This window comes from Choloepus didactylus, chromosome 20, assembly GCF_015220235.1.
Source record: "Choloepus didactylus isolate mChoDid1 chromosome 20, mChoDid1.pri, whole genome shotgun sequence".
In the NCBI taxonomy this organism is placed as follows: domain Eukaryota; kingdom Metazoa; phylum Chordata; class Mammalia; order Pilosa; family Megalonychidae; genus Choloepus; species Choloepus didactylus.
This window is the reverse complement of record NC_051326.1, coordinates 49,359,965-49,373,953: the sequence shown is the minus strand read 5'-3', so window position 1 is coordinate 49,373,953 and position 13,989 is coordinate 49,359,965. Positions and strand designations below refer to the sequence as shown.

Here is a 13,989-nt window from a genome sequence, read left to right as displayed (position 1 = left end):
GAATATCTTTCTCATTTTCTTTCAGTATATTTCCCCTTAATTGCTCTTTAAACAAATTCCAGATGGGAGAGATTTCATAGTTCTCTAGCAGACACCCAAAGTTGATTTAGCAGGCTTTTTTGCATCATTTGCGCATAATTTCAACAGCCGTTGGGAGAAAAACAGTGAAAGTTGCCACCGGTGTTCCCATATCAAACCTAGCTGGAAAAGTAGCATATTCCATACTTAGTTTTCCAAAAGTAATTATCTTCAGTTAAGGCTATTCGATAAAGTTAATGAAAACTCATAAGCTATTAAAGGAAATAATCAATATTTTTTCTCTCCAAGAGGTTAGAGCAGTAGGACTGAGGCCAAAAAAAGCAAGCACCATCATTGTTGAGTCTCTACCCAGCAGGACACATCTGGACATCATGTTCGTTAACAAAGGAGGTGGAGAGTCCATCTCAGCATCCCTCATGTCCCAACCTCCTGGAAGTCACTGTATTGTGAAGATCGTATTAGTTACAGGCATCTTCAAAACTAAGGTTAATTGTAAAGCCTGTGTAGCTGCTTCCTTGCAACCCTGCCTCCCTTCTCCCTTTCTCTTTTCTTCTTTCCCTGCAGCCTTCCTTACCTCTCTCCTTCTTAATTTTCCTCTTCTCCTTGAATAGTCTCTGGTTGATTCTAGTCTTTTCCTCGGTGGAACATGTTTTTATTGATTGTAGAACAATGGGGTCAACACATTCAAAACAGCTTCTGTTTTAGATGCTTGAACTCTCCTGTTTCTGCTCTCTTGCTTGCCTCCCTGATAATCAAATAGATATAATGCAAATCAATGGACACTTTGATTTTAGAAAGCTTTTATGACTGTATCCTTGAAAACAGAAGTTAAAGAAATTTTATTTCACTATCCTTACTATTGCCTTCACTCTCCACCATTTTATAAGACATGGGGAAATTCATATGAATAAATAAAGATTGTAAACATAGAAAACTGAATGAACATTTTTGCTTTTAAAATAAATGAAGTACCTGAGATGAGAAAAAGATAGTACAGTAGATTTGTGGAATTAGAACTGTTGAGAATAACAGGGATATTTAAAAAAAGTCTTGTAGAGTAAAAAAGCACCAAAATAGAAGATAGATTTTTCCAAAATCTCAGCTTTTTCACTCACTGTGTGACCTTAAACAAGATACTTAATCTATTCAGATCAGTTTTCTTGCCTTTAAAATAAGGATATTTGATTAATTCGTTTCTAAAACCTCTTCCAAAAATAAGAGTCTGTGAAATTATTTGTAAATTTGACAAAAAAGATGAAACAAGGGGGAAAGGCAGATGTCATTAGGACGAAGGGAGAACACTTAAGAACTCTGTTAAAGGAGGGACAGAAAGAGGAAAAATAAACTGAAAAAAAAAAAATTTAACCAGGTAGCTCTAAACAAAAGGATAGGAACAGGTGTCAGGATTTTGTGGAAAGGAAAAGAGAAGACCCAAAGTGTAAGAAATCACAGAGAATTCCAGGATTCCACAGGTTGCAAGACGGAGTGTGGAGTCTTTTAATTCTCCTGATTTCAATAATAAAAAAAATGCTTTTCTCCATGAGATAAGATAGAAACTTAAAAGTAAAAGATCCGCAATTCTGACAAACATGGAAAACAGGAGAAACAACATTTAAGCTAAAAAGGAAAACTTGTGGCAACTCTCCCCTGACCTTTGCTTTCTTCTAACCTAGAAGACCTGATTCTCCTAAAACTAGTTAACATTTATAAGCTTCAGGAAGCTGAACTACATTTAAATTATATAAACTTTTTGTCTTTGTTCAACTTAAAAGTAGTTTTAAACCATCCGTGGACAGAGAAATGGAACTGAAAATCACTGTGTCATGAATAGAATGCTTTAATAACCTTCAAGTCCCCAGTCAAGTGGGACTTCCTTTGGAGGCTCACACTATAGTTTGTAACTGAACTACCAGGAAAAGATTTTTTAATTTCTCTGGGCATCTGCGTATTTAGACGTGAAAACAACAATGTATGAACTGTATTGATTTGTGCAGCCACACCTAATTTTTCCCTTTTTGCCTTTCTGAGCGTGGAGTATGAATTTGTATGTGCATGCTTGTGAGTAGTAGTAGTAGTAGAAGTAAGCCTAGTCCTCGTGGTTGTGGTAGATCGGTTGGTGTCTGTCTAAAATGCAATCCAATTGGTTCATGGTGGTGAGAAAATTGGCAATGTTAAACTAATAGTCCTTGCAAAGAATCCTCTTCCCTTCCCTGTCCCTTCCTTATCAATAAGCTTCAAAAATAAATGGCTCATCACTTGATATTTGACTACTTACCATTAAAGGCCAATTGGATACCGTCACAAATGCTTTTTCATTCTTAGAGGCAAGGAACGCTCATGAAAACATTTCCAGATCATCTAATGATGGTCTTAAAGAATAAACTAGAGGTGCTCATTCTTAGACATTCTCAAGCCGGTTCCCAGGACCAGAAAGAAATTTCCCTACAAGAGCATGCATTAAAGTCCTTTAAATTTTTGTTCTTCCCTACATATAAATCATATGAACTGCCTTAGAGTTAATTTAATCAACAAAGGTGAGTACTTCTTTCTTGTCCCCAGATCCTTGCCAAGGTTCAAGCCCTGTAAAAATTTCTTTGCATGTCAAATCGGAAGCCCCGTCTGCATTATGAGAGTTATTGTTGAATGCGGAAAGGCCCCTTAATGTAATTCAGTTGTCAAATTAAGGACAAGAGATTAGAAATGGTGGTTTCTGTTGCCTTGAGTCAGCTGCACTAGTCACCTTTTGTATTTTTTTTTTTGCATGGGTCCTTCGAGTCCAATTCCAATACTGACTCCAGCTGTCCCAGCTTCTTGTTTAGCTGCCTTCACTGCTGCTGGGACGTGCATGTGCTCTGGCAGCAGTTTCCTATGGACACATCCCGTTAAATGAATGGGACATCAGGATGTGCTAGGTACGTTCTGCCACACTGGACAGGAGCCTATTTGCTGGATGTATCTGGGATGCCATTCAGCGGTGCAGCCGTTCACAGTGTTGGCAATGAGGGGGTCCAAGTTAGGCTTCCACCCCCCAGACAATGAGGGTAGCTTTACTAAGACAGATGACTTATAAGATAAGATTTATAGGCTGCATGATTTAAAAAAAAAAAAAAACTGCATGCAGCATGAACAATAAATAAAGCTGCTCTAGCAGCCCCCTTTCTGTTTCCCCCAAACAGTCAAACCAGCAACTTGAAATATCCTGTATGGAATGAACCCAGGAGAAGGACCAGATTCTTCATTGGTTCTTTCTGGGGTCCAGGTATCCCAGAGTCCTTATATTATTTAAAGCTAAAGCCAAGCATACCACCTCCTAAGGCTCTACTATAGGGGTCAGTGGAATCAGAGGGAAGGGTGGAGGGGTGGGACATCATACAGTGTATATTAAGGGGTAAACCCATTGCTGATGGTAGACATGTGATCCTCTGAGTCAAATTTAAACTTACTTGTAAATATTCCTGTGTGTCAATGGGTTGTACGATAAGTGGATCATCCAAATGCTCTTTACAGAATGTGATATATACTCTGGTTAGTATACTTATTGGGCGTCATGGAACTAATAAAGCTTCTCCACCCACCAAATTGCTACCTGTGTTCACCTACTGCTCCTGAAACTGCACAGTTCTACTGGCATTCTGTCAACCACAAATCTCTATAACCAACACTTTTGAGTTTTATTTGCATGATGACAATTCTGCTTTATTAGTAACCTGAGGCCTGACCTATTCCCAAATGTTATCTGAATCATCAAAAAAAAATTTTTTTAATTATGCTAAGGATAATTTTTAAATACAGTTTGTTTATTGTTGTTTTAATTTATGTATTTGTTTGTTTATCTTTGAGTATAATTTAAAAGAAAAAGTGCTTGGAGCCAGAAGAAAAAGATGTCTTGTGCTTGCATTTTACAGAAATCGGAAAGAATGTCTTCCATCTAAATTCTATTACAAATGAGTATATTTTACATTTTCAAATGTATAGGTTTCTATAATACTGGAGTATCCTAAACTTTACATTTTAAAAGTTTCCTCACTTGACTCCCATTGAATAAAGCAGAATGGGAGAAACTTTAAGTAGTGTCTTGTGGATAAGTCTGTAAATCTCTCTCCAGCAAGAATTGGAGTGGTCTAAGCATGCCTGTGAGGAATGTGGGACCCCAGAGCGAGGGGAAGCACTGAGCAGGATAAGGGAATCCTGAGCCAGCCTTCTCTGAAGGAGACACGGATGCAGTTCAACTGGTCTCCTTCGCCCACTCCCCAAACCCACGTTTCACAAAACCCCAAATTCCATTACTAGCTGTTTGTTCCTATGACTTTTGATCTTGTTTTCAGTACTCTTGTGTTATCTGGTATGTTTAAGTACCAATGTCTGCCATATCATTTCCTGATAGAAGACTTGGAAAAGGAGGAATGAGAAAAGAACGTGTCAGTGAGTGGGGGTTTCTGTGTCAGGGAAACGGCAGGAGAAGCTGCCCCTAAGTGAAAAGACAGTAAAAGAAGGGATTTGGAAAGTCTCAATTTGGGATAGTCTGTGACTTTTTTCTAGAGTGGGATAAAGTTCAAAATATGCATGCCTGCTACTGAATTTCAAAAATAAAACAGAAAATTATTGAGCTTCTTACAAATTGAAAAGTTTTTTTCTTTCCCTGAATTTCAGGTAAAATATTTGGGAAATTGGGCAGAAGCAATGCATATTGCTTATTAGTGACAAGGTCTGTCTCCCTTTTTGAAGAAAATTGCAGAGCATTATGAAAAATATGTTCTTCCATATTTTGTGTTTTACTTATTAATTTTCCTTGATAGAGTTGCCATAAAACGAAGGAATGAAAAATATGCCTGTTTATAGCATTTTTGAAAGTCAACCTTTAGGTAGAGCTGATTCAACTGGATTAGGTCAGCTGCAAAGACAATAAAAGATACAGTTTAAATCTGCTGGCAGTACTTTGAGCCTTTATTATCAGATTAAAACATAACTAATTGATTCTATCAAGATGAAAGATCATGCGCCTCTTCATATAATTTTTCCTATAAACTGATTTTGGGAAAACTAGACCAAACATTGAACTAGCTGAGTCTCACCTAGCAGGCATGCCTCCGTTCAGACACTGAGTTAGACACTATATGGTAATGACTTAGGCCTCTAGGCTCTGATGAGCATACTGCCCTCTAGGCCATCAGTGTGCACTTACTCTCTAGAGAGATGTATGGTAAGAGAGAGATTGACCTAAACTGACCCTCGAAGTTTAACCCACATTGTATCCTGTAAGAGCACATTGGCAGCCTATTCTGACCATGGAGAACAAATTCCATATATGTTGGATCTGTCTTGGATTCTTTCAAGGAGTTTACTAACTCCTACTGCTAATGGAATTGATATAAAATGGGTGCATCTATTTCAGTACGTAACATATAGTAAAACATACTTTAATGTGTACATGCACCTAACTAAAGAATATTTGTGTCATGAAGAAAATGCCATACTTTTAACGTCTTCCATAATATAAAGTATTTATTTAGTCCTCATAATGTCTCCTGTTGAAAGAGAGGCGGTGGGATGATAGACCACGGAGGAAGCACATTGAGACGTTCTGATACGTAAGCAATAATACAGATTCAGTCAGTCAAGTGAATAATTTCCATTTCCATTACCCAGTTTCAATGTTGTGGTTTTGTTAATGGGGAGAAGAAAACAAAACATTAATAGTCTGTATGTCCTGCTGAAGGACAAAGCAGAGGCAAAGTCGAGAATTGAGTTGATCTGCCATCACATCTTTGTGATGTGTGAAAATGCTTAATTCATAGATACTAAATTATTTTTTAGACTTTCGGGTAAATATCTTATGACCTCAATGTAGGTGTAATCGATAAAGATTGATACATAGGTTTGGGGAAACATTTCGGGCCATTCAAAATGAAATGTCTACACAGTTGGAAAGAACATTATTCACATTGCAAATAGCAGGGGTTTTTGATGGTGAATAAGAAAAAGAAAGCAACGAACACAAAGGGACTTCTATGATGTTGAGGTTGAGAGAGTTCCTTGATGTCTTAGATCTACAAAAAGCAACAGAAACATAGGTTGTTCTTACTTGAGAAGGGCTACCTCACTGAAATCTTAATACCAAAAGTTTGTGAGTGATCTCGACATTTTTTTTTTTTTAGATTTTGCCTGAATTCTGCATGTAACCCAAAACATAAACACTAAGATGTTTTATTATGATTTTTCCATGGCCATTTTTAACCATTTATACAGGGCCAATTTTTCCAGCCATACAGTAAGATGCACCACCAAAATTTTTCTTCTCTTCATATTACTTTAATTCCAAGGCAACCCACAAAGTTGACATTAAGGCAAGGAAATCAGAGACCAGAAATATTTATATCTTAAATAGATCCTTGAGGCAGCAAGTATAGATTTTGAGATTCTCTATTCATCATTTGCTTTCTCCAAGTGTTTTCCCAATAGTACCTTTGCAGTTGAAGAGAAAAAATAAATTATATATATAGCAAGTGTTTTATTTAATGCTACTTTACATCCTTAACCATAGGAACTTAATATAGACCTGGTACTATTGTTCATGATAAGTACTAGAAAAGCAAGGAGGGCCATTAAGTTAGTGGTGCTCTTTTAAAACATCATTCTTCCCCTGTAGCAGCCTGATTGCTTCAGTGCTAAGAGCCTGTGCCTTCTTTAAAGGGAGCTGAGGGGGCAGTTTCCATGGAAACTCAGTCAGTCTCTTCTGCCATTTCAAAACCCAAGCTGTGCAGCACATGCCACTGTCTGATTTTATCCACAGGGGATTTTGATTATCCCACATGGGCCTCGCTTTATGGAAAAGATGTGCTCTTAGACCGGTAGATGCAAATCGAATTTCTGTAAATCAATTTTACACCACTCACATTTTCAAGGATCCTGGAGCTGACTCCCTTCGAGAAGCAAAGACTCCTTTTGTTAGAGGAAAAAATCACTTCCTCATTCATCGACTTAAGAAAATTGTATTTTTGTGTGTTGAGATTTCTTAAAGCTAGGACATTTGTATGTAAATCTAGGAGTTTGGAAAAGCTTTAAAATCTTCAACAGTAACATAAAAATGAATACCTAGAGATATTAGAAGAAAGCATAGTTGAAAAATAATTTTCAGCTATCTATGTGGTCCTGAAGCACCACCTAAAGATGAGAAAGCTGAATTACTGCTCTCATAAAACCCAAAGTAGTCAATTATTTCAAAGGCAAGATAACAATGAAATGCAGGAAGTTCCTTTAAGCCTGTATTCAGAACTCCGCACCTACCGGTGAGAATTAAGGATGCTAATTGGAGCACTGGGCTATTTTGTTTAAGCTTCAAACTACCTGGCATTAGCAAAATGAAGGGAGAAAGGAGAAGTGGCCCTTACTATGAGAAAACCAGAGCAAACACTTTAGATATCTTACAACATTTTCATCCTCATACAATAGATGAGACAGTAGTTCTAGCTCCAGATGTGGAAGCTAAAGCATCACAAGATTAAACAATTTCTTCAAATTCACAAAGCTAACCAGTGGCAGATCTGAGATTCAAACTCCATCTACCTGCTTTGGAACCCTGAAATTAAAAACAAATCTTTAAGAAAGAAAGCCTTCTTTCCAGTAATGTTTTTTCCTTTCCCTAAACAGTTAAAGCGCTGAAAATGAACCAAATCAATAGTTATTTAAAAATTTTTGGTGGTGTTGAAGGGCATTTTAAATATCTCTTTGCCTATCAAATGATGGAGAAATGATATTTAAACACATTACAATTTCTTTGAAAAACTTTCTTTTTTAAAAAATAGGTATTAAAACCTGATTTCCACTTGTATTATTTTCACTATAACACCTCACTTTACGTTAGAGCAGAATATGAAATCTCCCCCTGCCAAAAGACAAAGAAAAGAAAAGAAAAAATTTATACTCATATTAAATAAATTTTAAATGAATTTGCACTAAGTACTTAAATTCAGAAGAGTTTAAGGATCTTTTTTTGAGGAAAAAGTAATGCCAAGTATATATCATTGGCTGGTAGAAAACATTTCTGTTTCTTGATAAATTCTCAAAACAGAAACTTGCCTGAAGTTTAGTTTCTCTTAAGATAGACTGCTTTTTATTGCTTTCAAATTTTCTTCCCATAAGAGCATTCTGGGATTGAGGATTATCCACTTGAGGTGTCATTGGAAAAGCAGCTAGTTAAATTCAGTCATATAAGTTATTATTTAGGAAATAATTACTTAGCATTTGACTGAATACAGTCTTATGATCAAACTTTTTTCACCAACGTATATAGACAACTGTTACTTTAACAAGAATCATGTCAATGATAGTTATTGTTTAAAATGCCTAATTGTTGTTCTGCCTCAGACTCCCATTTTAAAAATCGTGATTCCACTTACGCTAAAAGGGCATGGATTAGAGCACACTGACTATTTCTCTACTATCTCTTCATTCAGTTATTTTTTATTCTTTTATGGCAGAAGTCATAAGTTAAACTTAAACCTTTAATACAGCATGACAGATATCAATTTCAATACCCTGAGATCTAGAATTACGTTCCCTTTCTTTAGGACTAAAAGAAAATGAGAAAATTTCTAAATACAAGATTATTTACACATGCAAGTGTCAAAATATGACTTTCATACACTTGAAATTAATCCAGTTTCACTCTATTTTCCATTCCACTCACTGATACTCTCATCTTATCTTGAGATAGTCAATCTGTAAGCAAGTAATTTTACTGGCCTGGTCTCAATATTCAATATCACAGGTGATATTCTGAGTGGAAAGTAAATTGAAATCTCTCAGAGATAGTATATAGGTATTAAATATTTAAAATCTGTGATTTTTGTTCTTGACAGGAATTCAGGTGTCCCTTTAATCAGAATGAGTGGCTGGAGCATGATTTGTGTTTTACTACTAGTTGGTCATATTGTCTAATAAATCACTTGGTCTTATTTTTTTGAGGGTTACAAATTTAATAGAAAGAAAGAGGAATTTTTTGTTAACTTTTGGCCTTAACTTTTATTTCATAGTGGGTGTAAATGCAATTAAAATATTTTAAAGTGAAAATGTCTTTGTAGTATTTATCTGATTATTCAAGAGATGGCATATTTAAAAAGTTAATATGGAGTACAATAAGCATAAAGCTCTTTCCAAAAAATCTCTCCCATTAAAGCAATGGCAATGCAGTAATTAAGAAACTGGATGGAATTCCACAGACAGGTGTTTAAACAGATGCAGTGCAGATGCACATAAATTTTTCTGGGTATTTTGACGACTTGATATGGTTAATCAAGAAAGGTCTCCTATCTTCTACTCAAGTCAGTTCAAAGTAACAAAGATTCTAAGGAAACTCAAACCTGTCTGAATGCACAGTGCCAGCTGAGAGAATTTAAGTTTGTTGATCTTCATTCCTGCAGTTAGGATATGGGTTTACTGCACACACTGGAACCAATGGCTAACCAGGTTGACCAAAATTCTTAAGAGCCAATAGAATGGAATTCCTTTATTATGCTGGTGTTGAGAGTTCAGACAAAGTCCCTTCTCATCGACCACTGTCTATATTTTTTTAATGTCTAAATCATGCTTCATATTTGGATTGTTCTAATAGCTTGCAAAAACTATCAACCTTGATTGATATAACTGGGCTTGAATGAATTGAAAGTAATCATAAGGGAAGGGAAACATGGGATACTTGGAGGGAACAGAGATTTTAAAATAAATCCCTATGACCAGGGAGGCTACAGGCCCCAGAGACTGTTGAACTCCCAGCAGTCACTGAAATTTGTGATCATTCTAGAAAGTGTCATTGGTTTTGGAAGGAAGAAGGTAGTCAAAGGTTTGTATCTGATAGTTCTGATTAATGAACACTGTTGCAGTTGGGCTAGGGAACTTTCAGCTCAATTTAGGTTCTTTCAAGTAGAGAGGCTAAGCAAGAAAGAGGGTTTACTTGTTGGATAAATAAAGAAGTTAACTGTGTGGGGGATTTTCTTTCTTTCGAGTAAATTACCCAATTTACATTTTTTAATTGTAGGTGCCCCACCCCCGGTTGTGATGGCTCTGGACATATTACTGGCAATTACGCTTCTCATCGAAGGTATGTAGAGATGCTTATTCTTCTATTCAAAACCATTGTTTCTTATTTAACTAACAGTACCATCTATGCACAGGAATACTACTCACTCCTAGGGCTTTGGGGCATGCCTAAAGTGTGGCTTCCACTGGTAAAATTAAGGATCCAAGAAGCTTGTAGCCATAAAGCAGCACTGCCCTAATCAGGCCCTTACTTCGAAAGCAGACTTTCACTGCACCAGAACCAGGGTCCCCTCTTGTAATATCTCACCTTTTGTGAGAAGCATTTCTAAAGTAATTCAGTAGTGTGTCTTTCTAAATTGAAAGAGTAAAGGAAAACATTTTTCTCTAGTATATTATAAGATCACTGAGAACACTCATGGGAAGGCAAATGTTCTACTACCATTGAGAGTTGTTTGCTTAATATTAAAATTTGAGCCACAAAGCTACACAATTATTATAAGCAAGGATCAACAGATCTGGATTCTACAGAAAAAATGCAGCTTAACCTTACAAATTCTAGACGCTTCACTCCCCAAAAGAAGGCAGTGTCTGAATTATAGCATAGAGATTCAGCCACATGAGATTTTTAAAAATTATGCTGATTGACATTCAATAAATATTTTATGAATACCTATTTTATATCAAGCCCTAAGTAAAGTAAACTGAAAGAATCTTTTGGTACATGGTCTATACAAAAGTGGATCTAAACCTTGTGGTTACATGTATGAATCTATTCTATGTAATGAACTTCTATACCATGTTCAGTTATGATCAACCAGCCAATGCAAAGATAAGGCAAGAACATTCCTGAATTAAGACCCATTTAAGGTGAAGTCTCTAACAATAGAGAAAACAATGTTACATCTAACAAACATAGTCAACTAAATAAACTGGGTTATAAAATATTTGTTCCTCATCTCTGCTGGAAATTTCAGATTAGGAAGTGGGCAGTCCAAAAGCAGATGAGCCCTTCTGTTTTCAACACCTCTCCTACAGAGAAAGAAAAAAAAGAAAGAAAGAAAATTAACACAATTATAGTAACAGTAAATATTGCAACAGTAAATAGTCTATCTACCAATTGCAAGAGGCAAGGTCATTTTGCATAGATTGAGCCCAGTGAGAACATGCTGGCTGAATGGTGAAGCTGCCCTTTGTGACCGGAGTTAAATGGTCAGAGTAAGTTTGGATTGGAGTCGAAACTCAGTGGATTTGTTTCATCATTAAAATCCTACAGTAAATTATTTGTTCCTGATTTCACTTTTCGACCTTTTGAGAGCACTGTTGAAACAGGACATGTCTGTTAGCAATTGTTACAGCCAAGAAGGCGAACTGATTTATAACTCTGGGAGATTTATGTGAGGGTTCTCAATGCTCACATAATAAAAACATCATTCTGTAGACCAGGGTTTCTCAACCTCAGCACAACTGACGTCTTGGGTCAGATAATTCTTTGATGTGAGGTTGTCCTGTGCATTGCAGGATGTTTAGCAACATCCCTGGTCTCTACCACTAGAGGTCAGTGGCACCACCACCACCAACCCATTCATGATAACCAATGATGTCTCCAGACATTGTTTCCTGGGGGCAAAATGGCCCCCAGTATACAGCCACTACCATAGACCATATGGTCAAGAGAAGTCTTATCAGCTTCATGTTGTCCTGGCTTCACCAGGCAATCCAAAGCTGGTCACTGTAATTTGAATGTGTAATTTGAATAGTAAGCAACAACTTCCAAAAAGGATTGCCAAAGTAAGATACTGATTTAGATTTTTAAAAAAAATTTTAAAAAAAAGAACTCCAGTTAAATGTAAAAAGTCAAGCACATTCTATGCTACTGTTTATTTTAATTTATCTTGGAAATACCTCAATCTTCACATTACCAGAATTTCCAGTATCATCTAGTGTCTATGCAATTAAAGGTAAACATTTACTGGTCACTTCACATCCAAATGTTTCTTTTTTTTTTTTTTAAGATTATTTTTTGGGGCGAAGGAAGTTGGCATCATGTAAATTCAGTCATAATTTAAACATTCTTATTCATTTCACTTATATTTTACAATGTTAAGTATTAACAGAGTATAAACCTATGCTTAAAATATAACTGAAGCTTAAAATTAAGTTATGGGATTCTGGGAAGATGGCGGCATAGAAAGAAGTGGAAGACTTAGTCTCCCCAAGAACAATTCATAAATGAACAAAAAACCAGTAAATAACCTGGAATAACAGCGGGGAGAGAAACATGACTGTACACTCAACATCCACCAAGATGAATTGGGAGGAAAGCCCGAGATCACAACATAAAATCTGTAAGTAAAACTGTGGACCCGCGCTGAGAGCCGAGAGCCTAGAGCCAGGAGCCCCTCCCTCACGGAAGCCACGCTGTGCACTCTCTCAGCCCAGCTCCAAGTGAGGTTTTAATATTAACTGCTCAATACAGACAGCGAATCCTCAACAAGCAGACAGAGGCTTTTGGTGACAACTGACCTTGGGAGAATCGGGGGACATATCTGTCTCAGGATAGGGAGCCCAGAGGATCAGGTGCTATATCTGGCTGACAGGTGAACCTGGGAGTTTTTCTGTCCCTCGCTTTCTCTCTGTGGAGAAAACCTCAACTGTTCTCAGCCCACAAGGCATTGCAGTAAAGACAGCCTCAGACATTCTGCATTCTGAAATGAGCTGAGAGCCCCGCAGCACAGCCCAGTGTCCCAGGGCTTCCCTTGAGGGATGGCGCGCATTGATGATGTAGCACGGCATTCCCTCGGCTGAGGGAGGATCGCAGCTGGGAGGGGGGATCCGCTCGGAGAACCCAGGGGCGCTACGCCAAGTCCAGTGGTTTGTGGGACACCAAGCGAGAAGGCTGGGGCTGAACTGAAATGAAGTCTTAGACTCTTGCGGCGGCCTTGAATCTCCTGGAACCTGGGAGATTTGAACAGTAGAACTGCCCTTCCTCCCTGGCCACCCGTACACACACCCCACATTCAGGGCAGATGGCTCCAGCAACACACCCAAACTGAGTTCTCCAACTGAACACACAAGAATCATTTCCCCACACTCCGTGGAAAAAAGGTTGAGAACTGATTTGAGGGATATAGGTGACTCACAGACACCATCTGCTGGTTAGTTAGAGAAAGTGTACATCACCAAACTGTGTCTCTGAAAAATTAGATCAATATCCTTTTTTTTTGATACAACTTGAAAGAACCCTATCAAAAAAAAGCAAATGCCAGGAAGCCAAAAACAACAGAAAATCTTAATGCATATGATAAAACCAGACCATATGGAGAATCCGACTCCAAACACACAAATCAAGATTTCGGAAGAAACATTGTACCTAGCAAAATTAATCAAAGAGCTACAATCAAAGAACAAAAACATGGCAAAGGATTTAAAGGACATCAAGAGGACCATGGTCCAGGATATAAGTGCCATGAAGAAGACCCTAGAAGAGCATAAAGAAGACATTGCAAGAGTAAATAAAAAGATAGAAGATCTTATGGAAATAAAAGAAACTGTTGGCCAAATTAAAAAGACTCTGGATATTCACAATACAAGACTAGAGGAAGCTGAACAACATCTCAGTGTCCTAGACATCCACAGAACAGAAAATGAAAGAACAAAAGAAAGAATGGAGAAAAAAATCAAAAAAATATCGCAATTGATCTCAGGGATACGATAGGTAAAATAAAACGTCCAAACTTAAGACTCATTGGTGTCCCAGAAGGGGAAGAGAAGGGTAAAAGTCTAGAAAGAGTATTCACAGAAATTGTTGGGGAAAACTTCCCAAACCTTCTACACAATATAAACACACAAAGCATAAATGCCCAGCGAACTCCAAATAGAATAAATCCAAAAAACCCACCCCAAGGCATATTCTGA

At 37.3% G+C, this 13,989-nt stretch overlaps 1 protein-coding gene and 1 long non-coding RNA gene across 23 annotated transcripts in view; one reads left to right on the top strand and one right to left on the bottom strand.

Annotated features, from left to right (window-relative positions):
* The window catches only part of MYT1L (myelin transcription factor 1 like), a 578,669-nt gene that overhangs the window by 506,682 nt on the left and 57,998 nt on the right, over positions 1-13,989 (top strand). For all 20 annotated transcript variants that reach the window (XM_037812732.1, XM_037812728.1, XM_037812736.1 and 17 more), the window contains one exon: positions 10,073-10,135. In XM_037812732.1, the coding sequence (XP_037668660.1) occupies positions 10,073-10,135 (63 nt within the window). The remainder of the gene's footprint in view (positions 1-10,072; positions 10,136-13,989) is intronic.
* Positions 5,533-13,989, bottom strand: part of LOC119516385 — a 32,033-nt gene continuing 23,576 nt past the window's right edge. For all 3 annotated transcript variants that reach the window (XR_005213296.1, XR_005213293.1, XR_005213294.1), the window contains one exon: positions 5,533-11,103. This is a non-coding gene — a long non-coding RNA (uncharacterized LOC119516385). The remainder of the gene's footprint in view (positions 11,104-13,989) is intronic.